At 40.4% G+C, this 15534-nt stretch overlaps 2 protein-coding genes across 2 annotated transcripts; both read right to left on the minus strand.

The window, feature by feature from the left end:
* Positions 1 to 661: 661 nt before the first annotated feature.
* LLPH (LLP homolog, long-term synaptic facilitation factor) lies at positions 662 to 5344 on the minus strand. Its single transcript, XM_086610405.1, has 3 exons — positions 5294 to 5344; positions 4895 to 5078; positions 662 to 1583 (listed from the first exon to the last, which is right to left on the minus strand). Exons 2-3 carry the CDS (start codon positions 5073 to 5075, stop codon positions 1420 to 1422), a joined length of 345 nt encoding a protein of 114 aa, XP_086466531.1. The 5' UTR covers positions 5076 to 5078; positions 5294 to 5344; the 3' UTR covers positions 662 to 1419.
* Positions 5345 to 5656: 312 nt separating this feature from the next.
* Positions 5657 to 15059, minus strand: TMBIM4 (transmembrane BAX inhibitor motif containing 4). The gene is made up of 7 exons (XM_086609926.1): positions 14941 to 15059; positions 12559 to 12667; positions 11182 to 11287; positions 9192 to 9225; positions 8073 to 8190; positions 7556 to 7601; positions 5657 to 6945 (listed from the first exon to the last, which is right to left on the minus strand). Exons 1-7 carry the CDS (start codon positions 15032 to 15034, stop codon positions 6739 to 6741), a joined length of 714 nt encoding a protein of 237 aa, XP_086466052.1. The 5' UTR covers positions 15035 to 15059; the 3' UTR covers positions 5657 to 6738.
* Between the last annotated feature and the right edge of the window lie 475 nt (positions 15060 to 15534).

Below are 15534 nucleotides of genomic sequence, written 5' to 3' on the forward strand. Positions count from 1 at the left end.
TAATGGCACATAATTTGGTAAACTTTCATCTGTACATCCTACTAAGTCTCACTAACTGTTGATGGATGTGAAAACGGAAGACACACTGGTATTTCCTTCAACACCTTTGTAGTTCTTTACCTGAGCAACAGAATACTTTTCCCCTAACAATAATAGCAATTGAAAAAACCCACTGTATTTTTCCAGAAAAATGGAATTTTTTATCAGGTCGAGTTGTTCTAGTGTAATTACTTTTTAAAGAATAAATGCTATTTCCTATGCCTAAGTTATCATGACAGACACATATCGCAATTTGTGGACAATTACAGAACGTGGATCCCATCTTGGATAAAGTGGGACAAAGGTTATGCTCTCTATGGACGAATGGTACTTCTACAGGCAACGTACTGCAGGACTGGTACTGTAATTATTTCCATCCTTGAAATGAGAAACATTTTAAAAACACAAGCTTTCAAGGCAACTAATTCTTGCATCTGTCATCACATGTTACTGCTGAGTAACATGCAACCAACTGTAGCTAATCAAATATAAATGGCATCTGTTATGCAATCATGCAGAATTTTACCCGGTGCCCACACTGTAAAGCATGATAGATGATTACCATTTTAAGAGGAATAAAAGGCAACTGAAAATACATATGGAAAAGTAAATTCTCATTTAATTTACCAAAACTTGGAAAAGGTCTTAAATAAAACTACTTTATTTCCAATCCGTGCATCTGCATTCTCTCACATTAATAATAAAAGAATCAGTTTTACTTTCGGTTATTTAGTTCCTACAATATTTCAGTTACAGACAGCAGTGAAATACTTCTTTGTTCCAACAGCTTTCTTTTTGTGGATTGAAGTCAGACTGACACTTTTGTCTTTTATTTACAGAAGTTTCATGAAGCTTTGATGTTGATTTCAGTGTATAATCTATTTAAGTTACATATTAAAAGCCCGTTTTTGTTAATTACCAGATGTTAAAAGCAACACAAATCAGCGCAACAAAAGTAATTTTACAGAAGAACTTAAAGGATATGGTGAGTTTATAAAATCCTTTGGTTAAATGTACTAAAAGACAAGTTACATTGACAAAGACCACAATACAAAACCCATTTAATTACTTTTAGGACTTCCTTTAGCATTTTCAGCATTCACAATATAAAAGATGAAGACACTCCTCCTTCAAGAAAACAGATAACCACAGATAGACACTTAGTCTATTCAAAGGCACTCAGCTGGCTTTTTGTATTTTTTTTTTAAGTTTGGCAGACATCAGGTTGGTGTTGCTTTCATCATTTGCTGGCCTAACAGTCTCTTCAAAAATTAATGCAACATAATAAATTATACTTGATGGTCAAGCACAAAAATATCATGTACTTATTTGGAATATTTATTTTATAACTAAAATATTCATGATCTTACAAGACTGATTTTACCAGACTAGGCCTTTGGCCAATTTTGGTTTTTTTTTCCCTTTAACACGCTGTGCCTTAAGCTTCTTTTTCTGCCTGGAATTCATCCATATTGGGTACTGTCCATGCTGGTCTAGAAGAGTTTTTTTGTTTCGTTTATTATCTACGTCCATTTTGCAGTCATCTGAAAAAGAAAGGTATTTATAGTGAGTAAAATTCATGAATCGGCTTCCTAGAAGCTATTTTGTTACTAGATTCCCAAAAATGATAAAAATATCCCTAGACACAACAGTATTTGTACGTAGAAGGCTGAAGACTTTATACACTGAAAGTCCTTTCCAAATCAATACAGCTGCAACCCAGGAACTTCAACAGCTGATAGCAGATATGCAGAATCTTCCCTAAAGGCCCATGCCTGGGCAAAGCACCTTATTCTTGAGTCTGCCATCTGTTACAATGCTGTGTCTAAAAACATTGTGTGTGGTCCCATCAAAAGCTGAAACCATACAGGAAGCCATAGGCTTACCAAAACATGTGCACAATTGAATACGTTTTATGATGTATTGTTTAAGGTCCGTTCTAAAAAATTCAGACTGAGTGGAAGATGAAAACAGGTAAAGAGAAGAATAAATAGAAAAGTTGAAATACAATGATGGTACAAAGCATGAGCCAGTGACACTGTATTTGCCTAAAACAGTGATCACGAGGTCAAGTTTAATATACTTAAAGACAGAAACAGAGGATTTATGTCTAGGATCAGGAAGACTGCCTACGACATGGTCACTTCCAAGAACGGAATCCCCAGCTAGCTAACACCACATGAACGTCATGTCTCGGTGAGATAAAAAGGCTATAAGGGGAACACCTTGGTGAGTACCGATTTGAACCATGCTCTACTATTTAATTTCAACCTTGTTTTGAAACCATCCGTGTGCAAGTCTAAAAGCTTTACCACAAGGTTTTACAGAGAGGAAAAAAGGCTTTTTTATGTTGTGCCTGTCTGATGTCGGGAGACAAAGTTCATGAGGAAAAGGCCAATATGCTGCTTCACTACTCGAAGCATGCTGATACTCCGCAAGGATCTGCACCACAGAGATGTGCTCAGGGAGCCCTAAAGTTGCGATATGAATACTTGCAGTCAGCAGAGAATCAGCACAGGCCTGCTGGCACAACCAAAGGCTGATTCAGCAAAGGACAGGCAGCAAAAAAGTCCCAGTTCCAGAGACCTCCTGAGACATCAGAGAAACACAACATAAAGCCTTCTTAACAGCCAAATTCTTTCCCAAATGTTATAGAAGGAGAGATGGCATCCAACAACACCCAACACCTCAAGAAAACCAACTCTACATAAGCATCTTCTCTGATTCCTGTCCTATCATATGATTGAGGTTAATCTGTTACATGAATTTTGACTGCAAAAAAGCACATCCACAATAAACGTCAGCTACAACATTAACTAAAAGAAGAAACACTCCTGACAAAAAATACCAGTTGTTCACATAGCACAACATTTTCATCATGCTTTGCAAGCTGAAGCATGCTGTAGGAATGAATAACGGGAAGAAATCTACTGAACAGAAGTGGTCCAAGGACATAAAGAAAACCTATCAAAGGGGTTAAAGACAAAGAGAAAAGGACTAAGGAAAAAAAAAGCTATAAAGTAGGTTATTGAAGCAGACTCAATGGATATGATTATCTTGAAAAATACGCGCATGCCCACAAAGTTTTAAAAACAGCTACAAAACTATTTTTACCACAGGCTAGCCAGACCTTCTGTTATTTATTTTTTCCTAACAACAAAAACTGAAAAATTATTTCACAGTGGGAAAAATACCTTCAGGTAACACAGGAAAAATCCCTAATACAGCTATATACTTTCTTAGGCTGAAAAGTTTTTCACCTGTCTACGGAAAACGTATTCTGGATGAAGCCTTCATCTACTTCAGTCCTTATTAACATCTGGCGACGTGAACTCCCTTATGTTCACGCACAGTTAGTGCTGAAGAGTCCTCTCAAAGAGGGCACCATTATTTTCACAAAATCTGCAGTTGTGCAATATACATATACTTAGGTATTTATATACACTTAGGCATTTCGGAGGCTACTATCTCTCTAGAAAGGGCAAGCAAAATTGGCCACTTCTAGAAAAGTTGCCGGCAGACTTGGAAGGGGGTCCAGGAATGACAGCCAGGTGTTTGCTTCAGAAACGAGGTTTAAGACAACAACGTCTCCTCCAGCTTCAGCATCAGAAGGCTGACAATAAAACATTTTGGAAATTCAATCCTAACAATCCCATAAAGAACAACTTCTACATCAGGTTGATAGGACAAATCAGAACCACAGATAAAATTACAAATTATACTTCAGGCAACTGGGCAAAAATGTTTACATAGCATTCCATTTCCATCTTCATTATAGTTTACAGACTCTGCTATTGCACCTTACAACACTTCCCTGTATTTCCTAACACCTGAGACACTGACAAAAGCAGCTGCATGAACGACAGTGATTACTAGCATTATTCTATACCCCCACTGTGGTGTCTCAAGAGACGGCTTCATGCCACACAAAAAGATCACATCATCAATATCGTAACAGCTTAAGTGGCACAAACTGGAGAAAAGGACTACCGTTGAGTTTAGACTGCAGTTCTGGAAAGACAAGGTGTCTTTCTGACTCCTGTCCAATATGCAGCTTTTTAAAATCTTTTTTTCCACTTCCTGGGTTACTTGCTTTACAGATTACGTCCTATTCAAGGAATAGAGAGGAAGATGGCATTATCTGAAGACACCTAATGCCATCCACTCCCGCACCATGTGCAATGCAGTGTTAATCTGCATACAAAAACAGGGTCCCTACTAGCCCTACTCTGAAACAGTGCATTTAAAAATGAAAAAAAAAAAAATCACTCTATTCTTCATAAAATCTCTACAAAATCACTTTAGATTTAGGTCCGACATGTTTAGTGTCCTCCTTGAACTAGGAGGAAAATTATATCCTATTTCCAGTTTAACAGCAAAGATAGTGCTGTGTTTGGAAGTGATGCTAAGTGATGAATCTTCACTCACCTGATGTCTTCACAAAGAGAAGTCTCTCCATAAGACACTACATACTTTAAACCAAATGTTAATAAGCTTGTTCCACAAGTGACCAGATACAAGGTGGAAGCTAACGTTGTGAAATGACCCGATTCAATGATTTAATAACATCTTTTGGCTTTAAAAGATAAAGATTTGGTTTCCCAACTCACTGTTCTCAAACTGCAATACTACTAAATCTGATCGCGATAGTGAAAGTCATAGGAACAATAATAAACACACCGCGAGGCGCCTCTACACGTGGGATGGCTGCAACAGAAAAACTGGTATAGCGGAAAATAGGCTAGAACTGTGACCGAGGGGCGGGAGGAAAAGGCAGCCGGGCACTCCAGAGGCAGGTCCTGGGCAACCCGGGGCCCGCGGGACAGCAGCGCCGCCCAGCGAGAGCTCGGCTCACCCCGCTGCTCGAGGACTTCCTTGGGGGGCAGCACGGTCGCCACCTCCTTGACCTCCTCCATGACGACATCCGCGTTGGTTCCCAGGATTTTCTTCAGCCTCGCCAGCTCCTTGGGCGCGTTCTTCTTCCTCTTCTCCGCCCGCATCTTCCTCTTCCATTTGCTCCTCAGGCTCTTCGCCATATCCTAAAGGGAGGGAAGAGGGAAACAGCGAGGCTGAGGCAAGCGCAGGGCGGAGGCGCCGTTAAGGCAGCGCGAGCGCGAGCGCCATCGCCTCGGCCGCCGCCCGCCTACCGGCCCGGCAGCGCGCGGGGGCAGCGCGCGGGGGCAGCGCGCGGGGGCAGCGCGCGGGGGCAGCGCGCGGGGGCAGCGCGCGGGGATACCCCCAACCCCCCGCTCACCCCAGCCGCGCACGAGGCTCGCCGGCCGCCCTCGCCCTGGGCTGCTCCCCCTGTCTGCGCATGCGCACCGCATGCTGCCGCGTCAGGCCCCGCCCCCCACGGCTTCCCCAGCTTCCGCAAGTTCTTACCGTAATTCTCCGATCGAGCGCGCCGCCACCGGCGGGAGGAAGGCGAGCCGCGCCTCGCCCCGCCGCCTTCCTACCTCGCGCTTGCGCCGCGGAGCAGCTACGCGCACCGAGCTGTGTGCAGCCGACGTGAAATAATGTCCAACCAGCGCTCGTGGAGAGGGCGGCGGGGATGGATGAAGAAATAAACACGGATTTCATCACGAGGAAAAGAGCAAACTTTTATTTTATCCCCTGCCACACATTTCTTAACGAAACCGTAAGAAAAAAGGGAGGAATCATCACACTTGCTCCAAACAATTCGCAGTCGTACCTCGTCAACAGCCTGATTCCAGTCCCAGCGCGGAAAGCATGCGCTGGAACGACTCGCGGTAGGACGCTTCCCGAGTCCTGCGTCACCTTTCTGCCAACCTCTCACTGACAGGACAGGCAAGCAGTGACAATAAATACTTCGACACCGAGTATGAAGTAAGAAAGCCTTTCAAAATTGTTTTGACCCTCCCTGCCCTTCCCAGATTTCAACAGCTTGGAAAGCAGCGGCTCTCACGCCGCCTCTCCCCTGACAGCCCAGCGCTTGCCTGTCCGGCAGGGCTTGGCAGCGCTCATCTCAGCGCCCCGACGCTCTCCAGTCTCAGCTGCAGGAACAGACTAAAGGTTTTACAATTTTCATTGACAGACGGTTAACCTTAATACACACAAGTTGATAAAATGATAGAATCCGTCTCCAAATGATTTTTCAGAACACTGAAAGACAGGCAATAAATAATACTTAAATATTAAGAACATTCCCTTTAATTGCTTTAACACCCTTCCTTCCATCTTGTGTAACAAGCTGACAGCCCTTAACACCAACAGAGTATCTGTTAGAGACAGCATTCCATTTTACCAAACAAAAACTAAAACAAAATTTAGCTTAGTAAAACATTGCACAATGACAAACCCAGGCTACCCTTATGTGGTACACCCACTTACAATCCCAAAGGAAACACTTCCAGCAGCTACAGAACAGCAGAGAGGGGCTTACTCTGGAGCAATCGGAAGTTGGCAAACGTTTTAATCATAATTTATGTCAAGTGCAAATTAAGTGATTAAAAAAGTAACTGAAATGATGACAGTATGTTAACTATATAAAAGATATATTCTAGAGAACAACTCCAGCTACATAAAAAAGCCTTTTTTTTTTCCTAAGGAGGGATCAATATTCATGGCATGAAAAAGTAATAAAGATTCAGTCTCTAGAAGACAGAACTCCACAGTTTGTAGATCGTCCAAACGCTATTTAGGTACTTAACTTCACACACACTACAGTTTAGCTTCTGACTATTTTTTATTAAATTCTGTCAGCAAATGCAGCAGGTGTAAGAACAGATTGATGACGTCCAAGTAGAGGCTGACTGCAGCCAGTATGTACTCTTCAGGGGATAATTTGTGCATCAGCAAATGAGTGTCATAAATAATAAACCCACAGAACAGAAGAGCTCCGGCAGCAGCAATCACCAAATCTATTGTGTCACTATAGAAAAACACCTGGAGGCAAATGAAACATAAAAAAAAATTTGTAAATTTCATTTTCTTTTTAATACTAAAATCCCTGCATAATAATATGCCACATTTAAAACAAGGATATACACTGTCTTTTTACTGTTGTGCACACACAAATACGGTATTACAATAACATTTCAATGTTCTTATTTCACATAGTCTCCAGTCACACAATCTCTTTTAATTGAGTAAAAGTGCCTTCACTTAAAAGCGGGGAAGCTCTGGTCTCCAAAACATTAACAATAGCAGAAAAACTAGAAAAACAAAATATAATTAAAATCCAAATCTCCTTCCTATTCTCTCAATCAAGTAGTGAATCTACAAATTTTGTCAATCAATGCAAATATTGCTTTTACATTAGCAATAACAGCATCCAACAAAAATTTGAATTGGAAATGAATGGTTAAAAGATCACCAGCATCATCTACAACAGTAATGGATCTAGTTAGGAATTTTCTTTCATTAAGCTATATTGGACTGTCCAAAACCTTCTTGTTATACTGTAAGTTAGTAAAAGGATGTGCAAGTTACTGTAGGTAAGTAAAAGTAAATACGTTAAAGAATATTTTTTAACCTTGAACACAAGGTATCTTACCCTCAACAAACTCAAGAGGATTAAAATCCACAAACAAGCAAAGAGGCTGAAAAAAAAAAATTAAACTGTGAGCAACAGTACCTTTTCTTTTAAATTCTTACAATCTCTTCCCTTCATATAAAAGCTCCTCACAATGTATTTGGTAAGCAAATGTTCATAATTCTCAGATGTCAACTGTTCATTGGTATTGGCAGTATAACTCGGTTTTATAAAGCTGTCAAAAGTTATGTCCTAACTTTACTATATTAAAAATATTTGAAGTAGCTGCCTTCTGTCTCAGTGAAAAATTCAGGTAAACTAGTTTTTAGTGTAACATTATGGTTTTAAGAATTATAATTTATTGCCAAGAAAGCAGAACTGCATAAAATTAATAATTTAAGATAAATAATACCCTCACCATTCCCTTGAAGCAGGTTCTATTGACCTATATGCATTGTTATATCTGCAAAGCTTGCTTTAAGAAAGGAAAAATCAGCTTAACAACAGAAAAATAAAAATTATCAATATAACCACATACCCTGCTCCAAATCTGCTGAAGTCCCTCTTTGACTGCAAGGTGTATGCAGTCAGTCCAAGAAATACAGCAGTAGTAAGAATAAAGGCTTGCAAGACAACGGACACATCATAGAAAGTCACTGTAAACAGAAGAAGTAAACTGTCATTTAAAGAACACCACATTATCTATTTGCTAAGTTATCTTTTGACAAAACAGAAGTTTAAACTTTCACAGACAGGAAAAAAAAATCTTAACTGTGAACAAAAAAAGTAAATTATGCCTGAACTTGTCTTTGCACTTCAAAATGACAATCATAGGACTCAGGGACCTTCGCACTAGCTAAGTTTGACAGTTTAGTATAGCTGTAGCTCCTTAAGTGGAGATAATAGATCTTCCCTACTCACAATAAAAATAAATATTAAAACCCCAAAAATAATAATTACTTTTAAGCCTAGATACGTGAGATCTTAAGGAAAAAGCTATCTGAATTTTTCAGGATACTGAAAAAAGAAAAAAAAAAATCACAAGACAATCAGCCTTCCATAAAAGCTCATAAAAGTTTTGGTTAGGGAGTAGGAAGGGAAAGGGAAGAGAAATGAGTGGAACTTTTTTCTTCCCTCCTTCCTCCTTAATCTTTCCTTTTCCCAAGTGACTTTTTTTGCAGAAGACCATAAACCATAATGAAGAGGTTTCAACTTATGCTGGAAGTTATAATGCAAGGTGATGCCATGACTTGTCTGCACACCACCCCGTTTCAACCCTGACAACAAAGTACAGAATTCTCCAAACTTAAAATAATTCCCTTGGAGGAAACCGAGGGGTTAGATAAGGTTGCAGATCAGCGCTGCTGAGAGCTGCCTTGTAGGAAAGAGCATTGCTAGCTGTACCAAAAGAACAGATGGCACAACTCATTTCTCATTTCAGGTTTATACAATTTCAGTTCTGGATCAGAATCCAGTTTTCTCCCTTGATTCCCTGTTTTTTTTATTAAACTCGTGTCACTGTCATTAAAATTTTCTAACAGTGGATTTATTATCACTTCAGTCACATCTAGGAATCTCAGATGGCAATTAGTACAACATACAGGATTCCTTTTTCAATTTCTTTAAGGAATCAGACAATAGGATGGATACCATTTACCTGTCATGGCAACTGCCAGTGCTTCCAGCAGGGTCTACAAGAAGTAAAACCAAAAAATTACAAGGACAGAAAAACCCACAAAACACTTACACAGAGATTTCATATGCAATGAGTCCCATTCTGCTACATAATCCCAGCATGCATTACATTAGCTCTCCTGTTAAATCTTTGTATATGAAAATATGTTTAATTTTGAACGAGAAAATTGCAATCATCGTGTCTTACTGTGCTGGAAGTTGTCGTGTTACAGAAAAATAATACAACATAAACTGAAAATAAATGAGATGGCCCCTATAGAAAAATGCCGTTTAGGTTTTCTACTGAAAACACACAGCATTCTTATCACACTTCTTACAAACTATTCAAGGGGCTATAAAATTTCTCTGAGCTGCTATTAGAAATGAACTGGTTTCAGCTTTTCAATACTTGAAATACTTCCATCCAATGCTCTTAAGATCTCATTAAACAGCTAAGCATCTGCATCAATTTCCCTTTCCCACTCATCCTTGTTTTGAAACAGCTAACTTAAAATCAAACACATTATTGACGTCTGGGCTGAAAGCTGGTATAGGCCCTGAGTTTTTCCAAAAGGTAGTTTCAAATTAAGTTTCATTACAATAAAAGACAAGAAAAGTATCTATGGCATGAACTAAGAGGTCAGAAACAACACAACATTTAAACTAAGTTTTGTTTAAACCGATTTATCACACAGAGATTTGAATCCTTCCATTCCTACACTATGTAATACTTAAACTCATTCCACGAACTCTCACATCACATTTGGCCAAACTATTACATTACTCCTTGTTACAGCTGCACTTGTTGAAAGTTTTTAAACATTTTACTCCTGCGAGAGTTCTGAAGTCAGGAAGCATATAACTGCATTACAATTTAAACAGTCTATTTACTTACACAGCAGAGCTGCCTTCCCATTGTACCACAAATAAAATTTAGGCAACTCCTAAAGCATAAAATTCCAAAGCCGCTACTGTGACTTCTTTTCAGAAGACTGATTTGCTACGTAACTCAAATTATCCAAGAGCAACAGTTAGCCCCATATCTACAAATTTGCAACATTAGGCAGGAGACTGAAATTTAAGGACAGCTCTGATTGACTTGCCTGTGTTGGAAACATGCTCAAAATTTAGCACCAAAAAGAAAACAACTGATGAACTAAACACATTTATTGTGTGGCTGGCTGCACTTGGGTATCTGCTGGAGGTTGTCCATTAAACAAAGTAACAGAAATGCCTCCTTCTTTTGTACTAAGCAGTTTTATAGAAAAATCACAGACATCAATGGAACAATGAAAGCAAATAGATATATTTATACACACACACATAAAAAAACCCTTGCTCAAAAAAAAAACCCTCAAAAGAGCCATTATTCATGTACAACAGGGTTGCTAGACTTCTCTGAGTAGTCTAGAGACTCTTAGGTCTTCCAGTACCTAAAGGGGGCCTACAGGAAAGCTGGAGAGGGACTTTTGACAAGGGCGTGTAGTGATAGGAGAAGGGGCAATGGCTTTAAACTGAAAGAGGGCAGATTTCCGTTAGATGTAAGGAAGAAATTTTTTACAATGAGGATGGTGAAACACTGGAACAGGTTGCCCAGAGCAGCTGTAGAGGGCTCATCTCTGGAAGTGTTCAAGGCCAGGTTGGATGAGGCTTTGAGCAACCTGATGTAGTGGAAGGTGTCACTGCCTGTGGCAGGGGGGTTGGAACTAAATGATCTTTAAGGTCCCTTCCCACCCAAACTGTTATTCTATGATTCTATGATTCTAACTGATTCCAAGTTCTAACACTCTTCCTAAAAAGATGCTGGAATAAATCTGAAGTAGAGGCTATCTAGGAACAACCTGTGAATAGAACCTCCAAAAAATAACTCAGAACTTCATGAGTGTATAGTCACCACTAGTTTGCTTCAAGGAGTTAGTCACAATGAAAAATATTCTAGGGACCATTAAAATTGAATTTATATAAATACTTACAAATCCAAAAAGCAGGTATAAATTAATGGGATGCTTGTGTTTGCAGAGGGCCAGTGCTATGATCATAGCCAAAGATCCAAATGCAGATATCAAAAGCAAGAAGGGCCTGTAAATTTCATATAAGAAAAGTCATCAAAATTAAAAGAAAATATCTGGAAGACTAAAAACAGTTTATACAAACTCAAGTTTTTAAGTGATCACCTGGATAAAGATACTGCTTTGTCTATTCAAAGTAAATGTAAAGCAAGTTTTACAATAAAACTGCTCTAAAACATACCACCACAGATAATCAGTTAAAAATAGTACAGTCGCAAGTAAAGGCAATTTTTTCATACTGAAGTTGAAGATTGCCCAGAAATGCATCACCTAGAGATGAACTCGTATGAGGAGGAAAATCCATCTCTACTAAACTAATAATAGTAAAGTATATGTAATATTTTCCCTATTAAGAACTCCACATTCAGGGAATTGTTTTTTATAAGCACCTGAATGCATCAAACATGGGCAATAACTGCAAAGAAAACCAGTGCTGATCAGTAAATACTGCTATAATTATATCACTGAAGCAGCCATCCAAGCCAAAACTAGACAATATCACAACAGTTCTAAGTGAGCGGGAAGATTCTAAATTATCAGATTTAAGTAGAAAGCTTTAGGTTTACAACCTCTGTTGTATACACTATAGCTTATATAGAAACTTTCATATAGCGTTTGATGCCTTTTTTTTATTTGGGCTTTCAAGTGAAAGTAAAAGCAAAGTCTGCGAGTGCACTTGGGGGAAAACAGAAACTGGGCTCAGTGCTCTCCTCCTTTCCCCAGTTCTTTTCCCCTGCCTGTTCACCACTTTGGTTTTGGAGACTTGTTTTTTTTTTTTCTCAGGGAAATCTGAGAGGCAAGAAGCAGCAAGCCCACAGGAATTTTAGCAGACTTGTTTTCAGGAAAAAACCAAGAGGAGATGGGGGAAGGAGGGAAAGGAGTAAGACATGATTCAGCTTTTTGGAACAGATACCTATAAACAACAGCATTCCAAACAGATTCTAAAATCAAATACTTAGACCACAAAACAAGAATTGTCAATAATTGAGATGTTCTGCAACTGATGTATAGGGTTTCATAGCATAAATATTAAAATAAGCACTATCAATAAACTATTGAATAAAATAAACTTCAATTATAATAATAAAAATAAATTTTAATAATAAAACAAGGAGAAAAATGTCAGAAAAGTTATTTCCGAGTCAGGTTACAAAATTTCTATTACAGAATCAAAACCCAGGGTATAAAAATGATAAGGAATACTGAAGTGTTCCAGAGCAACAAACTACATAAACTATACTTAACACATGATAAACAGCCCCGTTTCATTTTAGTGTTTACCTTTCATGAACAAATGCCTTCACTCCAGGAGAGTACAGAAAAATTGCAGATGTGACTGTGGTCAAAAGAACTTGAGTGGAAAAAATGCTGTAGACTTTCCGTAGAAAAGCTAGAATAAGGAAAATAAAAATGAAGTCACTTTTGAGTTATACTTGCAAAGTTCAATAGTAAATCAGATACAAGTTTTCTATTTGATAAGAAACCATCAGACACTTTATTCAGTGAAAAAGCACAAAGCAAAGTGGTAATAAGCCATTTTTCCTTCAAAACCTGACACTGTTCCAGCAAAATTACTTTTATTCCTGGACATCGTTATTTAAACAATAACACTGATGACAAAAGAAATAAAAAAACCCCACATTTGCAAGGAATTTACTTCAGACTATTTTAAAAACTACATATACCTAATCTCACTAAGAAATTACCAACAGTATACCTTCTCCACACATTACTGGTATCTAATGAACTTAACGAAGAAATATTAATTTGGAAGTCCTGTGGAAGACAGAGACAATCATAAAAATTTGAAAAGGAAAAACTTTTACAGTAATATGTATTTGATTGACCTTCTCCCATGTTAAATATTGTTTATCATCATTTGTGACTTGCATTGTACCAAATGGTATCTACACACACAAACTGATAGAAAAAAAAATCCTAGAATTAAGCTAACAGGCTTCATAATTTTAGAATTATGAAGAGAGGAGAGCAGTTCAGGACATACAGATATATCATACAGATATTTTCTGTTCTGAATGGAAGGAGATCAAGTCTATTAGGTAAAATGCTCTGAAAGGAAAATTAAGCTTACAGGGAGAAACAATTCAATCTTTAATAGCATGGCCTAAGCAAATATAAGAGAAGCTGAATTACCTGCTTGCGGCAGGCAAAGTTAAATATATGTGTGAGCCATGAGGGACTGGGGCCTACTTTGTTGTAATAGACTGAACAAACCTAGAAGTAGCCTGCTAGCTAGCACAGCCTTCTCCTCACATTATTAAAGGCATCAGCAATTTTGCTAATGGCAATACCTCTTCCATATTTCCTGTGGCATCCTTTATTTTCTAAAGAAGATAACACTGTAGTTTTATAGGAAGAGGTCTCCTATTTATCAGAAATATCTAATAAAAAATTCACAGCACACAGCTGTTTTTATTCCAAGACATATTGAATAATACTACATTTATAATAATAAATAATACTACAATAATAAATAAATAATACTACAATGTTAAATAAAAAATACTACAATAATACATACAATACTACGTAATAATACTACAATAATCATTTCAGCAGGATTACTGATTAGACACCTTCTACAAGAGTATTCAATGCATTTGAGACCTGCATATTAACAGCACAGCAATATTTAATGGCCACTAACATGACCTTACAGCACACAAATGCTTAAGCGCAAGAGACGGTATTTTAACACCTCACAGAAGAAATTCAAATCCCTCAGTCTCCTGGTTAAACTACTGCAATTAAGGGCACCAATTTTAGCTTGTCTACATCTTCTGAATCATGTTCAGACTTCAAAATGCATCACTCTAGGGAAAATCAAGTCTGGATCTATACGGGTTTAATCCCACTGATAAAAAGATCTGCCCCCTATACACTGAAAAATCCAGTTTTTCGCCAGCCACTGATCTTTCTCTCATTCTCAACGCTTAACCTGGATGATCTGAGGGCTGGAACACCTCTCCTATGAAGACAGGCTGAGAGAGTTGGGGTTGTTCAGTCTGGAGAAGAGAAAGCTCCAGGGCGATCTCATTGCAGCCTTCCAGTACTTAAAGGGGGCCTACTGGAAAGCTGGAGAGGGACTTTTTACAAGGGCATGTAGGGATAGGACAAGAGGCAATGGCTTTAAACTGAAAGAGGACAGATTTAGATTAGACATAAGGAAGAAATCTTTTCCATTTAAGGGTGGTGAGGCACTGGAACAGGTTGCCCAGAGGAGCTGTGGATGCCCCATCCCTGGAAGTGTTCAAGGCCAGGCTGGATGAGGCTTTGGGCAACCTGGTGTAGTGGAGGGTTTCCCTGCCCATGGCAGGGGGGCTGGAACTACATGATCTTTGAGGTCCCTTCCAACCCGAACCATTCTGTGATTCTATAACTAAGGCCCTGGCTCCTCACTCGCGGCCTTTACCAGGAAGTTAAAATATCGCGCAGAACCTGAATTCATCTAAACGCCACAGGCGACGGGGTTAACACAGAGGAACCTGTCGGGAGCACCGGGGTACGACACTCACTTGGACGGCCCAGCACGGGGAGGCAGGAGCGGCCTCTCCGCAAGGGCTGGGGTGGGGGGGGGCGCTGAGGTGGGGGAACTCGGAGGAGGAGGTGTGTGTGGCAGCCTTACTCATCCCCAGTCCCTACCCATGCGGATGTGGACGCTGGCCGAGGCCACGTTGGTGCCATAGTTGAAGTCATCTTCGATGGAGCTCCGCGGGTAGTGCTGCGCCGCCATCATCGCCGCCGCCGCCTCTCCCAGCAACGGCAACCAACCGCCCCACCCCCGCGCCAGACAGTCGCACTCCGCACCGCCGAGCAGGGCCCGCCGTCGAGCGGCCGAGCTCGTCGATCGCGGCCGCTCGCCTTCCCGGGACGGCGCTCCGCTGTGGCGGCAGCTGTGCCCCGGCGGCGGCGGCGGCGGGGCTTCTGCGCCGCTCCGGGCCGTAGCCGGTCGTGCCGGGACCCGCCAGGCCGTTCCTGGCCGGCCTGCCCCGCTGCCGGGTGGGCAGAGTCTGCAGCGGGGGAGAGGCAGGGCTGAGGAGAGCGGCTGCGGCCGCGGGTGGCGGTGCCAGCGGCAGCGGCCTGACGGCTGCCACAGGCGGCTGGTGGGGGTGGGACTCGGCGTGGTGTGCCTGAGGGGTGCGACCTTGGGAGGAAAGAGACACCCGCGTCCTCTGTCTCTTCCTTGCGGCATTTTCATGAGTAGTATTGGGTTTTCTGCAAAGATCTCTTCAGCGT

The sequence above is a fragment of the Tauraco erythrolophus genome, chromosome 4 (assembly GCF_009769465.1).
Source record: "Tauraco erythrolophus isolate bTauEry1 chromosome 4, bTauEry1.pri, whole genome shotgun sequence".
Classification (NCBI taxonomy): domain Eukaryota; kingdom Metazoa; phylum Chordata; class Aves; order Musophagiformes; family Musophagidae; genus Tauraco; species Tauraco erythrolophus.

Bases quoted from the DNA above. Each gene is read 5' to 3' on its own strand.
- LLPH (XM_086610405.1), bottom strand. From the start codon at position 5,075: ATGGCGAAGAGCCTGAGGAGCAAATGGAAGAGGAAGATGCGGGCGGAG. The intron at 1,584-4,894 runs GTGAGCCGAGCT...TTTCTTTTTCAG, and splicing joins GGAAGTCCTCGAGCAGCGGG to ATGACTGCAAAATGGACGTA.
- TMBIM4 (XM_086609926.1), bottom strand. From the start codon at position 15,034: ATGATGGCGGCGCAGCACTACCCGCGGAGCTCCATCGAAGATGACTTC. The intron at 8,191-9,191 runs GTAAATGGTATC...TTCTGTTTACAG, and splicing joins ACTGGCAGTTGCCATGACAG to TGACTTTCTATGATGTGTCC. The intron at 6,946-7,555 runs GTAAGATACCTT...ATTTGCCTCCAG, and splicing joins TCCTCTTGAGTTTGTTGAGG to GTGTTTTTCTATAGTGACAC.